The sequence below is a fragment of the Pseudorasbora parva genome, chromosome 5, assembly GCF_024679245.1.
Source record: "Pseudorasbora parva isolate DD20220531a chromosome 5, ASM2467924v1, whole genome shotgun sequence".
In the NCBI taxonomy this organism is placed as follows: Eukaryota; Metazoa; Chordata; class Actinopteri; order Cypriniformes; family Gobionidae; genus Pseudorasbora; species Pseudorasbora parva.
In genome coordinates, this window is record NC_090176.1 from 23,038,534 (window position 1) to 23,054,994 (window position 16,461).

The 16,461-nt window shown below is 37.7% G+C and overlaps 1 protein-coding gene across 1 annotated transcript in view; it reads right to left on the reverse strand.

The window, feature by feature from the left end:
• The window catches only part of als2a (alsin Rho guanine nucleotide exchange factor ALS2 a), a 41,708-nt gene that overhangs the window by 1,815 nt on the left and 23,432 nt on the right, over positions 1 to 16,461 (reverse strand). Inside the window, exons 8-30 of the mRNA XM_067443539.1 lie at positions 15,549 to 15,720; positions 15,251 to 15,440; positions 15,088 to 15,153; positions 14,817 to 14,979; positions 14,022 to 14,153; positions 12,365 to 12,493; positions 12,237 to 12,260; positions 9,453 to 9,523; positions 9,156 to 9,222; positions 8,858 to 9,057; positions 8,554 to 8,619; positions 7,247 to 7,345; positions 6,917 to 7,084; positions 6,720 to 6,831; positions 6,499 to 6,576; positions 6,256 to 6,383; positions 5,903 to 6,067; positions 5,533 to 5,650; positions 2,279 to 2,436; positions 1,893 to 2,009; positions 1,511 to 1,687; positions 205 to 250; positions 45 to 106 (exon numbers count right to left, since the gene is read on the reverse strand). Coding sequence (XP_067299640.1) covers positions 45 to 106; positions 205 to 250; positions 1,511 to 1,687; positions 1,893 to 2,009; positions 2,279 to 2,436; positions 5,533 to 5,650; positions 5,903 to 6,067; positions 6,256 to 6,383; positions 6,499 to 6,576; positions 6,720 to 6,831; positions 6,917 to 7,084; positions 7,247 to 7,345; positions 8,554 to 8,619; positions 8,858 to 9,057; positions 9,156 to 9,222; positions 9,453 to 9,523; positions 12,237 to 12,260; positions 12,365 to 12,493; positions 14,022 to 14,153; positions 14,817 to 14,979; positions 15,088 to 15,153; positions 15,251 to 15,440; positions 15,549 to 15,720 — 2,708 coding nt within the window. The remainder of the gene's footprint in view (positions 1 to 44; positions 107 to 204; positions 251 to 1,510; positions 1,688 to 1,892; positions 2,010 to 2,278; positions 2,437 to 5,532; positions 5,651 to 5,902; positions 6,068 to 6,255; positions 6,384 to 6,498; positions 6,577 to 6,719; positions 6,832 to 6,916; positions 7,085 to 7,246; positions 7,346 to 8,553; positions 8,620 to 8,857; positions 9,058 to 9,155; positions 9,223 to 9,452; positions 9,524 to 12,236; positions 12,261 to 12,364; positions 12,494 to 14,021; positions 14,154 to 14,816; positions 14,980 to 15,087; positions 15,154 to 15,250; positions 15,441 to 15,548; positions 15,721 to 16,461) is intronic.

Genomic DNA, 16,461 nt, shown 5'->3' on the forward strand with positions numbered 1-16,461 from the left:
TGTTATTAAATTGTAAATCTATGTTACACACAGACTGTCTTTACCTGATCTGTTGCAAGGTTTCAACAGCAGTAGCAAAGCATGCGTCCTTAGTACTAGGCAAGACCTGTCAAATGGTTCAACTGGATTTATTGAAGTTATTTCATTTACCAACAGTTTTATTTACTGATTATTCCCTTAGAAATGACAGAAAGGTTCACCTACCTGCTTTATCTCTCCCAAAACAGAGATAGAAACTGGGCAGAACTTTCTGGAAAACAAAGAGACATTCATCTCAAAATTGCAAAAGCCACCGTCTTTCCTGAACTGATGCTTTGTCATTACAATGTATACAGAGACAACTAAAAAGTATTTTGACACTTAAACCATGCATAAAATATAAACATTTAATTGCATTAGAAACTAAATAATAAATATTTTAATTGACTTAAAGGGTTAGTTCACCTAAAATGCTCTCAAAAATACCCTCAAGCCATCCTAGGCGTATATGACTTTCCTCTTTCAGTTATATAAAAAAAATATTCTAGGTTTTCCAAGCTTTATTGGGAGAGAATGGTACCTTTTTTTTTCAAAAGAACATCCATCCATCTATCATGAAAGTAATCCATATGGCTCCAGGGGGCTAATAAAGGCCTTCTGAAGCGAAGCGATGCATTTAAGTTAGAAAAATATCCATATTTAAAACTTCTGTAGTTTATAGTTCATATAGGCGGAACTCATCTTGTGTACGGCTGTTAGCGGAAGCAAGTGGTTACAGTTTATAAAGTTAAGTATGTATATAAAATGCATTGCTTCGTTTCACAAGGCCTTTATTAAACTCGTGGACCCGTATGGATTACTTTTATGATGGATGGATGGATGGATGGATGGATGGATGTGCATGATGGGCTTCAAAAAAATGGTACCATTCACTGCCATTATAAAGCTTGGAAAATCCAGGATATTTTTTTATATAACTCTGTAGAAAGTCATATACAACTAGGATGGCTTGAGTGTGAGTAAATTATGGGATAATTACGATTTTGGGGTGAATTAACCCTTTAAATTTAAAATCACACATAATATCTCATGGCGGTTTAAGAGGAGACCAAGATTTTTTAACTTGAAAGGAGATAAGGAGACCTTTTAAATGATTATGAACACATTATTAAGCCAGTATTATAATGCATTATGGGAGAAGACGATACAACACATAAGATTTATTTATAAGGCATTATGCATGCATTATAAATATAGGATTCATAGACAGTTACCGAACTGACTACTACTGATGCATTTTTGCCATGTCTTTGAAATTAATTCTCAAGGACACCTGTCCAAATACAGTATGTCTTGTCTTAACTTTGAAGAATATATCCATTGATTTGTCTATTAAAAACTACAAAATACTCTCTTGGCATAGTGTGTATTGGCATTTGAGCATCCAACAGTTTTTGGAGCCACTATAATTGCATCATACACACTGTAATAAAGTAATATTTTATATGGTACTGTTACTTTTGTCACTTACTGTTGTACTCCAAGGAAGGCTAAGAGGGCGAGATCAGGCTGTTTGTTGAGTCTTAAAACACAGCTCCAGTACACTTCCTCCTCTCGCTCTTTCTCTAGTGTGTAGAGGGTGAAGAGAGGAGGGTAAAGCCTCGGCAGCAACACCGGCAGGAGAAGACTTGAGCTGCTCACTATCCAACTGCAGAACACACAACACACACAAGCCGGTTTAATTGTTGTGACAGTATATATCAATAAAGAAGTATCTAATTATCTACACACACAAACTGATGTTAGATACTGCACTAGGTTTTGGACAGAGCCACTATTTTCATATTTAAAAGTTTCTGAGTACATGAGTAGTGATGCAAAACTGTAGTTCAGTCAAAATTGTGCTGTCTTACCCATGCTGTGGAGTCTCAGAGTGTGTACTGCTGTTAAGAGAGTCCGTGCCCTCATCTGAGAAACTGGATGAATCCAAAATAAAACCTCCGTCCTCAGGGAGACCAGGAAACAGAAACCTGCGTCAAATATTTATAACACTTGAAAAACAACATCTTTGTCAGGAAAATCAATTCATATGCAGTGGTCTGTGAGAATTGTAATGCAATTAATGGTATGCCTCATTATTACAATTAGAAGAGTTTATTGTGTAATAAAGCAGTAATAATGAAAGAAGAACAGAGCCTTCACTACAAGAAAAATGACCTTTGCAAAATGCTTCACTGGCTGAATTGGGTTATGTGGGAGCTTATCGTGAAGCAATCACAGAAAAGCCTGCACTTGTTACCTGACTATTTGGAATATGCGTGTTAGGTATGACTGTAACTCCTCCACTGCCTGCTGTAGGAGACGTCTACTGGCACCCACACCAACGTAAGTCATCCTGTACACAGTGACAAGGGTCTCCAGAAGCCAGCCCAGCGGGTGCAGAGGGGTATCACAGGCCTATGGAGTTATTACACCCCCCAAAAAAGATTCAAACATTTAAAAATGTATAAATGTACAATACTGTTATGACTGAGGTATTATTTTTAAATAAGTAATACTTTTATTCAGCAAGGATGAGTTCAGTTAATCAAAGGTGATTACACCTTTTCGGTTAGTTACAGGTTAGTTTCACTTTATTTTAAGGTGTCATTGTTAGAGTGTAATTATATATTTAAGTACTGAGTAATATTAATTAACAATGTACTTGCAATAGGGTTACATTTACATTTAATCATTTAGCAGACGCTTTTATCCAAAGCGACTTACAAAAAAGGGGAGAGCAATAGAAGCAAAGAAACAACGAAGTCTCAATTAATTAGCACAGTACACAAATTTTTATTTATTTAATTTTTTATAGCCATCTACAATAGCCACCTACAACAAAAACTCACGTACGCAAAATACAGAACACTGGATTTTGATAGCCCTGATAACAACCCATTAGGACTAAGGCTGTTGCCCCAACTGTTGTCGTTAATGCAGATTCAGTGGCCCAATGGGTTGGTTTTGTATGGCATTCTAGCTAAACGCGCAGCAATAGCCATCAACAACAAAAACTCACGTACGCAAAATACAGAACACTGGATTTTGATAGCTATGATAACTATGTAACATACCCGCCTGAAGGCACAAATCCGGATGAAAGACGTAGATATGATCCAGGAGTGTGCGCTTTTTGGTCGTTGCTGTGATGATCAGTAAGTGCTATTCTGTATTGGTCAGGTGCAATTGGAGACACCTTTGTGTCAAATTGGTTAAGGTAGGATTAGGGTTTGTTTAACCGTTAGTTGCATGTTATTATGCATCATTTACTGTTATTACTGTAGTAAATACATTTAACATATGTAACAAGTGTTACCGAAATGTTTCTTGAGCAGGAAATCAGCATATTAAAAATTATTTCTGAAGGATCATATGACTGGAGTAAAGATGCTGAAAATTCAGCTTTGCCATCACAGGAATACATTTTCAATTGTAATAATGTTTCACATTACTGTTTTTACTTATATAACTCTTTAATAGCATAAGAAACTTCTTTCAAAAACATAAAAAAAAATAGTAAAAACATAAAAATAAAAACAGCTTTGCAAGTGAATTATATAACAAAATATTTAACTAAATATTACATTAAAAAACTAAAAAACACTAAAAAACATTTAAGACAACACATAAGACAAATATGACAAGCACACATTTCAAAACAATTGACACTTTAGTGCTGTTAAATAGCTTAGTTAAATTGCTAGTGGAACATTGTAGCGACTCAGGCGAATCAAACACACAATCGCCAGTTACATTTAACAAATATGTTGTGAAAGCTGTGTGCTGGGTGGCAGACCTTCCCCCAACACAACAGAGGGAGATTTTTCGTCACCCTGGAAACCATCTGATAAGATGTTTTATGGCCCCCAAAAGAATTTGGCCACATGAAGTTTCAGACACAAAGAGTTTAAGACACAGAGCTTTTGCCTCAAATTATAGACAAACCATCTATAAATGAACATGCACCCCAGGACATTATATGTAAACACATAACTGTCTTGTAAAATGTTTATTCTGTATGGTATTTTGCATCTTTTTGTCTGTGTCTTAACAAAGTACTAGTTCAGATAACCTCATATATGTCATGTCTCCTATCAAATTAATGCTCACTTCACGACTTACACTTCCATGTATATCACTTATTCAGAAAATGCAGTGTGTGTTTGTTGCATTAATTATAGTATGAAGACTCAGAGACCCACTGAGGCGAACTTTCAAACAAAGAGCTATAAAACCTGCTGAGGAATTTCCCGCCGGGAAATCCCAACACTCTCATTGGTTAAGTCTAACCCTGGAGGGTGGGACTATTTCCAGACCTTAAAAGACCAGTGAAGACAAGCTCTTACTTCTCTTCTCTTCTCAGAAAAACTCTCTGGCTCTTACTTCTTCAACTCTCTCCCCGTGGGAGCCAACACCCACGGGGGGGGGCTGGCACTTAAGCCATGCCACCAATGCAGGCCCTCCAAGCAGGCCTCAGCCCTTCCAAAAATCTTCTCTTCTACAATCCGATCTTCAAGAACACGAAGCCTCGCTAAAGCAAACAGCCGCTTCCCTCCCAACCTCGGAAAGGACCGCCGGACACGCAGGACATTTGAACTCGGAACGCACGCGCACACAAGCGAGAAGCCAAAACGAAACCAAAAAGAATGCAAGTATTCTTATTCTTACTGCTGTAAAGAGGGTGTGTTATTTTCCCGTTGGGATAAATTAACTCCGTGAAGGTCGTATTTGATGAACTGAAGGAAAGCATGCCTTGCTTACCCCCCCCCACTCTCTTTGTCTCTCTCTCTCTCTCACTCTCTTTGTCTCTCTCTCTCTCTTTTATCTCTCTCTAACTTCAGTCTATTCATTATTCTCTTTTATGTATTCTTTCGTTAATATCTATACTTCTACTCTCTTGATGCATATTTAGTATGTACTTTCTGTGTGAATTGTAGTGTTATTTTTAGTCTGTGTTTATTAAACCTTCAAAAGACATTTAATGAGTTGAGTCTGTTATTCTGCCACATACACAAAGTCAATGAAACTTGCGATCTAAACGTTACCTAACTGCTTATGCTACTATGTTAGTAAAGTAAACTGTATGACCATTTGAAATATTGAACTTGTCCTGATCAGTAAAGTTAATGTTTCTCATGCGCTCGTAAAGCAGTAATCCATTATTGAGAATTGATTTGAAAAGTCTATAACTAATTTGCAGGACAAACTTAGTAGGATAATTTCAAGCAATTTCATAAAGGGTTACTTGTATTTAATTAAACAATTTTCCCTATCGGAAAATTTTAATACGTAATGAACAACTGGCAAATCATATTCATAAATTCATGAATATTGAATATTAAATCCCTTTTGAGTTAATTATTCCCCGAGACATTAAACTCATGAGTCGTTGTTGTTACAACATGTCCACATCTGCTTGGACAACTGAGAGAACTGAATGTTTAAGCACTAAAATCACCCTGACACCAGTTCATTGACAGTTAGTCATTGCAAAAATCTGCAGACTCTCACCTTCAAAAGATACCGACGGATGTTGTTGTAGGATTCTGCAGTAACAGGTCCCATATGTTGAGGAATCACCTCAAGACTCTCCAGCATCTTAGCTTGAGATCGGCTCAGCTCCTCTGGACTACAGACATACATACATAAATGATTTCTTCAGACATTAAGATGCTCCATACATTTGCATTCATGTGCATATGAACAAAGAAGGTGTCCTTTGTGTACCAAAGTTCAAGTTTGGTGAAATTTGAATCAGTATTTGTTATTTCGTATCTATCAAAAAGAAATAAGAGGATGGCATCTTATCCTTCATTACTTGTTGCAGGGTACAAAGCATTTTTGTGTTTGCGTGCACCTCATTCGTATTGTGTGTACATACGAATCTCTTTGTTGTCTGCGTCTGGCAGTGAGGGAGATGGCGATGCTCTCCCAGGCTTTCTTACACACTCCCTGACCAGGAGTTTCAGAGCCTAGTCGATCCCAGCACTCCTCAAACACAGCTTTCCACTTTTCTTCTGCAGGCACTGCGTGTTGACCAGCCACACTACACACACACACACACACACACACACACACACACACACACACACACACACACACACACACACACACACACACACACACACACACACACACACACACACACACACACACACACACACACACACACACATAGATGTAAAAATATTTTACAAATAAATACACAATAGGTATTATTCATGACACACTTACGGCATCTTGCTTTCTCTCCTCAAAGTTTCAAAGGGTTTTGTAAAAGTTCCAGCCACTCTCAGACCGCTTCCCCAGTGACCATCAAAGACTCCATCCAAAGAGTCACCATTAGGCATAAACAGAACACCCTTCACATCCAAAAAAAAAAAAAACACAGGAGATTCAGACACACAAGCATTTAGACACACAAATCACAAAAATGTTGTGCTGTCACAGGAAACGGTCACATCATTTCAAGGTCACCTTTCCACACAGAGTCCAGTCTTCTGAAAACTCGCCTTCAAAGACTGTGTCATCATCACAGAGAAGAGTCCCATTGCCCTGTATCAGAAAAAATACATACTGTAGTAAGTTACTCAAATAATATAAAATAATAATAAGTATAGTCAATATCAGCAAATTATAGGCACTTTGTTCAATGCAGGCATTAATGTTATATTATAGTGACCCCCAGCTCAACTGACCATCATCTTGTTATTAGAGAAGTTTCCTTCATAATACAATCCAAACTGAGTGATAACGACCCCATCTCCATGTCGCTGGTCATCAAGCCATATTCCCATGTATTTCTCTCCTCTGGGAGATACAGAAAGCAGTTTATGAATTGTTTATAGCAGGAGGATGTTTAAAGTTTCACATTCGGCAAATACAATCAGCATACCTGCTGAAGTCATCGCACACCCCATAGCCTGCTCTCTTCCCTTGAACCCACTGGCCCACAAACACACTACTGGAGGAAGGAAAGGCCAACTTCCCACTTCGTAACATGCCGTGACCATGACGTAAGTTATCCCTGAATGAACCCTCATATACCTCACCTGAAGCATGCCTGAAAAGACAGAGCAATCAGAACATGGGCTAGGTGCTAAGTGGCAAAATTCTAGCAATTCAAGATGTTCGGGGTCCCTGATAAACTGATAATGGCTATGATATGAATATTCATGATATTCAATGATATGAATTAAAACACACACATTTATATAATTATTACCAGTATGTGCCAAAGCCATGCATTTTTCCCTCCTTCCAGTGACCTTGGTAACGCTCAAACTTGTTGAAGGTTGCGTTGGGCATCATATAATCTCCAAATCTACACAGAAAAAAATTATAAAATGCATATAAATTACTGTTCAAAATTTTGGGGTTGGTAAGATTTTTCATTGTTTTTGAAAGAAGTCTCTTATACTCACCAAGACTGCATTTATTTGATAAAAAATACAGTAAAAATAATAATATTGAAAAATTGCATTACAAATTAAAATAAATGTTTTAATATTTTTTTTAATGTAATTTATTCCAAAAGTTTCTCGTCCACGGTGAAACGTCAGAAAACGCTAAATTCACCTTACTGCACATGTGTAAACCCCTCATAAAAGCTCACAGATGATACAGACATAATAAAGTTATAATAATAATACATTTTATTTATAATGCACTTTATATTAAACAAACTCTCAAAGTGCTACAGAATTTAAAAAAACAAAACAATCAACAACAATAAATAAATAAAACTGAAAAATAAAATAAAATAAATTAAACAAGTAGCAAGTCAATTAAAAGCTCTGCTAAAAAGGTGGGTTTTAAGACCACGCTTAAAAGTATCTATAGTCTGTGGAGTCCGCAGGTGGTCAGGGAGAGCATTCCACAGACTGGGGGCTGCAGAGCAGAAGGCCCGATCCCCCATAGTACGGAGATTGGCTGTGGGAGTTATCATACAATTCTTCTGGAAAGATAATTTTATTAAGCAAAATCGCAACTGCTCTCATGTTTTGAGTAAGCCAACTCCCTTTTAAACTCTACGGATTAAGAATGCTTTTGGAACTTTTGGAAAGTATAATGTATTTTAGCAACTGTGTGAAAGTGAAGATCACATAACAGGCACAATACCGATATAAAGATCAATCGGTACAATATTCGCCACATGACACATGCCTGACACATGCTCAGGATGGTGACACATGACACATGCTCAGGATGGAAACATTTCTTATAATTATCATCAATGTTAAAAACACAATGCTGCTTAATATTATTGTATAAACCATGATACACTTTTTTAGGATTTTTTGACTCAGAATATTTAAAACAACAGCAAAAAATTATGTTACTTTTTGTGACATTAAACACGTCTTTACTGTAACTTTTGATCAATTTAATGTGTCCTTGCTGAATAAATCATGAATTTCTTTTATAAAAATTATATTTATATCCTACAGACCCCATCTTTTAAGTGGTATTGTACATACCAAAGAATCTGCAAGCAGAAGTATGTTCATCTTTAACAGTGTGTGTACTGACCCATCCTCCATCCCATTCTTGAATGTGCCACAATAAACTGTCCCATCTGGCCACTTGAGAATCCCTCTATTTATGGAAAAGGAGAACAGAAGGCACATGTATCACACATGAACTGCAGTTACACTGAAGAGCGAATCCACAGTGGATTCAAATATAGAGAGAAAATAAAAAAAAACTGCCAATGTTGTTCACTCAAAAAAAACATGCATAACAGCCCGGCTTAAGTGGTTAAGAACAATTACCGTAAGAAAATTTTTATTGTGTAGAGTGTGAATACAAACAGTCATCATGGGCATGCACTCACTTGCCGTGAGGTTTGCCTGATAGCCAGCGGCCCTCGTACGAAGCATCCTTGAGTCTGCCCTCTTTGCTGAAAGTGTGGGTGGAAGTACGTGACACAGGAGGATCTCCATTCTGGCTGCTTCTAGACACAAGTGTCCTCCTATTCAGGCCTGCAGCAAGCACATCTTCAATGGCCTGGTTAATGGCTCTCAGCCACTTCCCCTAACAGATAGGAAGAGGGCGGCAGAATTAACGCAAAAGCTTCTCAATCAAATGCAGAGAAACTTCTCAATCAAAAGCTGACTGCTTCAGTGCATTACCTTTTCCAGAGGGGAAGATGCCAAAACAACAAAGCTATCTTCAGGTGTGGTCAGCTTAAGGGCAAGTCTAGCAATGACAGTCATAGGTTAAACTGGGGGGGGGGGGGGGGGGGGGAAATATTTCTTTTTCTTTTTTGGCACAACAGTGTCCTTGAAACTCCCTTTTAGTAAGTGCGAGAGCATTCCAAACAGCTTAATATTTAATGAAATGTCATGTGGTAAATTAAACTATGGTACAGTAAAATGAACTAGAACTATTCAAATTAAAGATAAAAGATGTTCAGATGAATATCTTACAGGCCCACGCTTTCATCTGAGATGGGCTCCACCCAGAGTGTAGCAAGTGGGTAGATGTAGTGAGATGAGAACTGGAGAAAAAAAAGAAAGAGAGTTTATTCAGTTACATAAGCAAACCACTCCCTCATCTACATGAATAAAACTAAAGCAACTGCACGCCGTGCTTCTGTTGCAGAGTCAGGAAAAGGACATTTAAACAGGAAATATGTATATCTGATTTGTGAATAAAATGTTCAAGGTTTCCCTGAATGAAGAAACACATTAGCCATTAGCCAACACATTAGCTTTCTCAACAACAAAAAAAGCTTTACTCATCCATTCACACAAACACACACCCACCCACACCAGAAAAATGACATGCTCTCTTGCACAATGGAAACCACACCTATTACCCAAACATTTCAAACAACTGAAGCAATAATCAACAAAGTTGAGGAAAAAAAAACAATGAAAATAAAAAGCATGCAATAGCAAAATCTAATATGATGTGATATGGTATATGATGTGCTATGACATGATATGATAGTATGTGGGTCTTTGTCTAACTTAATAAATCTGTCACACAACTCAGTGCTACTTCCATACTTTGTAAAAAAAAACTGTTATTAAAAGCTTGTGCAGACAAAGAAGGAATCGAAACATTTAAAGGGGGGGTGAAATGCTGTTTCATGCACACTGATCTTTTTACACTGTTAAAGACTTGGAATCCCATACTAAACATAGACAAAGTTTCAAAAGTTTAGGTTGACGTTTGATGGGAGTATTTCTTTGTCAAAAATACTACTTCCGGTTAGTCATAAGTTTCGGCAAGTTTTTTGAGATCATGCGTCCCCTTTGACGTTAATGGGGGCGGAATTTCCTTGTATGGGCCTTACGGACAATTCTACCGGAAGCGCGTGAGAGAGAGAGAGGGAGAGAGCGAAAGCAACAGCCTACGCCCATCAAAGCGCTGGCTTGTAGGCTGCTGAACAGGTGATGTGCACATAACAATGTCACCAAAAAAGTGCGTTTTTGGTTGCCAGACCAGCACAGATTCCCCAAAAACCCCGCGTTAAGGCAACAGTGGATGGAATTTGCTTTTCCGGATCAGCAACTGAGTTGCGCGAATGTTTATATCTGTTCGCTGCATTTCGGTGCCGACTGTTTCAAAAACAAGGCCCAGCTCGACACAGGATTTTCCCGATCGCCTAATGCTGAAGGATGGAGCAGTCCCAACGATAAAGGTCCCAACGTTAGAACCGCAGGCGGTGAGTGAGACTGATTCAAATGTCTGTGTTTTTGCCAATGCTCATCAAGTAGCCCAAACATGATCACGTATAGTTAATTGATCAATGGAGCATGAGATGTGTAGTGCTTGTACATTTGTTTAGCTGGCCACTATATGTGTAACTTTATGTTTGTGTATTGTAAAAGCACTCCAAACAACAATACACAAAGAGGGGGGAAATATGTTGAACTAAATAAGCACGCTTCTTCATTCAAATGCGCTACTATTCCGTGTCTTTCTATGTAAACACTAAATAGCCTGCCGTGCAAAACCAGTCCGCTTACTGTCTACACAAACCACGCGTAAACACACACACACACACACGTGCACAACTGCACTTCCCACATGTACACCTTCAAAGACAAAAATACGACGATATAATTCAAGTATAAATATGTAAATAACACAAGCCGCTAAGCATATTATATAGTTAGTGTATAACTTGTACCACATAGAGACGTCCTGCTCTAGTCGTTTTTGCTGCTGCTCCTGTTCAACTGCAGCCTCTGGGTCTGATTCCGGATCATAGATGTATGGCTGTATCTGATTAAAAGCCATATTTTTATTTTGAATAAAGTTTTTTTCCCGCTGTTAGGGATGACACAGCTTTACGACGCACTCGACTCAACACAATAGCAGCAGCGAGCACACGTCATTATTTAGCTCCGCTCACACGACACGCCCCCACCCGCTTGGCTTTTTTCGGAAAGACTCGGAACAGCGCATCTTTCTTATATAATTATAAAAAAAATAAAGACTTTTCGGAGATATGCAGGATGCAATGCTACTCTATAGGTACTCAAGATTGACATGACACTGACTGAAACTGAGTGTTTCACCCCCCCTTTAAATGTGTGATGCTTTCAAACCACTGGCATAGGACCAAGAAGAAATACAGACCAACCAAGCAAAATGTCACAGCATACACAGTTCAAGTTTCAAAAACCACACATATGCCAGCATACTTGAAAATTAAACCACAAACACACACACAAATAATTAATATCTTTCTAAGTTTAGTTTTATTAGCTCTGCAAATATATAGAAGAGTAAAAATGACATGTAAATTACCCTAATCTTAACCCAATAGTAAGTACATGTAGTTAATTAATATTAGAAATAAATGTATAATTAGACTGTAACACAGACACCTTTAAAAAGGCATAACCAGATGTTTTACAGGTTCTGATTTTGTCCGTCTTTTAAAGTGTAAAGTAAATTAAAAAAAGATTTAGAGTTAGAGCAAGTTTCACATTTCATATCATCTGTTGATCATTCTTTCTGCACATCAGATTACATCATAGCACAACTGTACATGTATTTTTTTCTTTATTAATGCACTTCAGTTTAAAGAAAAAACAGTAAAAGATGCCAGCGGAAAACTAGCTTGGGACACTTATATCAGCATATTGTTTTAATATGCAACAATTTCCATTTCAGGCTTCTTAAGCGCATAAAGTCAAGCCCTAAAGTTTACATTGATTCTGTGCAGGCAGACTACGAGACAAAATACTCACAAGCTTCTTTGATGGAATAGTGCCCTGAATGAATGAAGAAAATAAAAAAAGAACATGAATAACATGAAAAAAATGAGTGTAATGAAAATCACAGGGTGAAAAAAAAATTCTGTTAAAACTGTATTAACCTGTGCATGTACCAGGACATCATTGAAGAGGATGAACCAGCTGGCAGAGAATCTTCCAGCGTTCTGTAACGTCAGAGCTTTATTGCTGCTCTCACAAACCAGACGACGAGAAGGCTTACGCAGGGATTCCTGAGAAAGAAAAGATCATGTAAAGAGAACTGCACACATGGACAGACATCACATGCGCACATGCATCCGCCCAGCCACCAACAGGTTTGCACATAAACTAACCACAAAAACGTATCTGAAATTTATGTGGTCATATCTGCTGGCTTTTAGCCCTACAGCTTGCAGAGCAATTAAATTTCATTTAAGGAAATAGTAAGTAGGTCAGCTTAACCACATTTTACAGGGGAAGTAATATATATTTCACAAGTTCTGCTGCCAGGGTGCAAAATTAACACCAGCCAAGGTGGTGATTATTTTGTATTATGTGCTAGCTACTATAGCAGGCCAACATTTCTTCTTATTATTTGTTTGAAAAGAAATACTGTTAGTAATGATGACACATTTGTTAAGAAAGAAAATGTATCTTATTTTCTATTTGTTTGGATCTAAGTAGATCGTTGCAGCTCAAATGCACAATGCAAGTACTCTTCACACACACTCATGCTAATGGGGGTGTGTTCACGTTTGCTATATTTATCAGAGCAAGAATTTGGTTATATAAATTACAGTTCGTGAATGCATGAAGCATCAGCTGTCAGAACTTCATGATTTGTGTGTTTCATTCACATTTAATTATTTTATACAGTTTAACTGAAACATTTTAAATAGTTTCTGGGCAAATAAGCTAATTTTCCAAGCTGACTGCAAAGCAAGAAAGAGAGGTTTGTAATGAATTGATATGTGAGGCAATGCTACATTGGGAATCCAGCTAAAGGGCTAGACGTGCAGTAGGAATTTCATAAAGAAACTTGATTAGGTTCATCTTATTTTATATTATATTTAATAACCAAATTCCCTTCAGCTAGAAGATAAACAGTACCGTTCAAAAGTTTGGGGTCAGTATGTTTTTTTAAATTCTTTCATTCATCAAGTATGCAATAAATTCATCAATAATATTGCAAAAGATTTATACTTAAAATACATGCTGTCTATTTATCAAACAATCCTGAAAAAAGAATGCATCACAATTTCCACAAAATTACAAAGCAGCAGGAACTCTTTTCAAAACTGATAATAATAATTAGAAAAAAATATTTAGCAGCAAATACTCATATTAGAATGATTTCTAAGGGATCATGTGACTCTCAAGACTGGAGTAATGATGCTGAAAATTCAGCTTTCAAACCACCACAGGAATAAAATAATTTAAAAAAAGATACTTATTTTAATTTCTAACAATATTTCACAATATCACTGTTTAATTATATTTTTGATCAAATCAATGCCACCTTTGTGAGAGACTTCTTCTAAAAACATTTTGAAAAATCTTACCAACCCCAAAACATGGTAATGTCCTTCCTTGATAAGATAAGATTGTTGCTATACAATAAAAACAGCAGCTATGGAAGCTGAGGAGTGACAGGCGGACAGGTACCATTTCGGATCATAGCTGTTTCCACTCAGACGCCAGGGCTGCAGCTTGCTGCTTTAAGCTTATATTCAGTTAAGTGATTGCAACATAAGTCCATATTTATATTCTGTGCCATACCGAATTCTTTCCTTTGAAGTTCTTCCAGAAATTGAAAGTGAGCTCAGCATTTTTTCTCTGCTTGCTGACAAGGCGAGCTAAATCTTCATATTTGGAGCAGCCATTTTGAATCCACTGGTACTCCTCAGTGTTCTAAACAACAAAAAAAGGAATGTCATGTATTTTTATGCCACTTTTATTCCATTTAAAGGTGCTATAAGCTAGGTCATGCTTTTTGTAGGCCAAAACAATTTTTGTCACATACAGCACACATCTCACTATCCGCTAGCTGCCTGTCCCCTGAACACACTGTGAAAAAACGCAGTAGTCAGCACAAGCTCCACAAACGGCAACAAAAACAAACTTGGGCAGCCTGAACAAAGAAACATAACAAACAGTGCTCCAGCCAATAACCGACAAGAATGATTTGGGGGTGGAGGTCTGGGGTTAGTGCACGTGGACATGAAGGGGGCTGTGTAGAAGAGAGAAGTATAAAGAGGGAAGTTCGAATTATATGATTATGATAAGGCCAACAGACAACCAAAGAGACAACGTTCTGATGAACAACGTGCAATGAAAAGGAAAAAGGAGAAGGAACGCGGAAAGTCCTGAATTTACATCGGAAAAGCTTTCGAAAGGTGGCGAGAACTCCGGTGGCAGAAATGAAGCCCGGAGGGGAGGAGGAGGAGGAAGAGGGAGGGTCTAGCTAGCCTCTGTTTTGTTTTACAACACTTTGAACGTTAACAAGAAGTTACTCCACCCAGGATCGCTTAGAGCACCTTTAAGAGCATAATGAGAAATGGATCATTTTCTTACCACTTCAAAGCAGTTGGCTAGTTTCAGAAGTAATCTGTTATACCCATGCAGGTGCTGCAAGGGCATATAAAACAAGTTGACTAACAGATCACATGGTGACGGGTTCTTCTCCTTGGACTCTAGCATGGACTGTATCAACTCCAGTTTCTTCCCAAATAATTCTCTGAAGAAACAGAGCATGCATGAACAAAGAGTATTTGTACAACTATAACCTTTTATTATATTATCATGATTTATTAATGAGTACGATGGCTCAGGCATGACAACGCACTGTGAGGGTTTCAGCAATAATTGGAATCCTCCCATAACAAGAAAGTTTCCCACTGGATCACTGTACCTGAAGATAAAAAAAAAATCATGATTGGTTTTATTATATTTAAAGATTATTAAATATAAAAGATTGTTTTTTTTTTGAGAATGAATAGTATACTTGCTCATTATAGGTGTCAATGAAAATGGCTGTGTTCTTGATCAAGACCAGTGTTTTGATCACTTTGCCTCTCTGCAGGAAGTTGGTGAGGGATACTGAGTGCTGTCCTGTCAGATGGCAAAGCTTGCTAAAACTACCAGCCATCTCTTGAAACAGCAACATGCAGGACTGACCCAGGGACACGGTCAAATTCGCTACATTACGACAGAGTAGATACAATCAATATCCAATTATAAAACCCAACAGCAGTCCACAGGATCAAAATGAAACTGTGCAAAGAGTAAAAAGAATCTGTTACATACCACGAGCTAGCAGCGGGCTCAGGATTTGTCTCTTGACCTTGCTGAGGGTGCAGTAGAATTTCCTCTCTGCCGAAGCAAGCTCGTGGACTGTCGCTATGAAACCCATTGCATTCTGATCGGCCAACGCCAAACAATTCAGTCCTCCCCCAAACACTTTGCTCACATAACCAATCTTCACAAAGGATACAGCAAAATAAGAAAAAAATTGCTGCTTTACATAAAAAAATTAAAGGGTTATTTCACCCAAAAATGAAAATTCTGTCATTGATTACTTATCCTCATATCATTCCAAACCCAATATCTGACCCCTCCATTGACAGCTGTTTAATGAACACTTTCTATGCCCAAAAAATGTGGTAAAGACAAAGTTAAAATCATCCATGTGACTCCAGTGGTTCAACGTTAATTTTATGAAGTGACGAGAAAAGTTTCTGTGCAAAAAAATAAACAAAATGACGACATTATTTAACAAATTTCTTCTTGCCTGTGTTAGAGCAGCGCTTCCTATTTCGACAGCAGAACGACTCGTGCACATTCATCATGGTGCTCACATGAACAGCGATGGCCAAAGGTAAGCCGGCGTTCTGGAAGCCCTGCACTGTTTACACTACGTCAACAGAGTAAGTGTCTGACACAGGCTAGAAGAAATAATTGAACAAAGTCGTTATTTTTATTCTTTACGCTTCATAAAAACAAGGTAGAACCACTGGAATCACATGGACTATTTTAACGATGACTTTCATACTACACTTTAAAAGTGTTAATTAAATAGCTGTCTATGGAGGGGTCAGAGAGCTCTCGGATTCCATCAAAAATATCTTAATTTGTGTACCGAAGACGAACAAAGGTCTTACAGGTTTTGAACGACATGAGGGTGAATAATGACATGAGAGTTTTCCTTTTTGGTTGAACT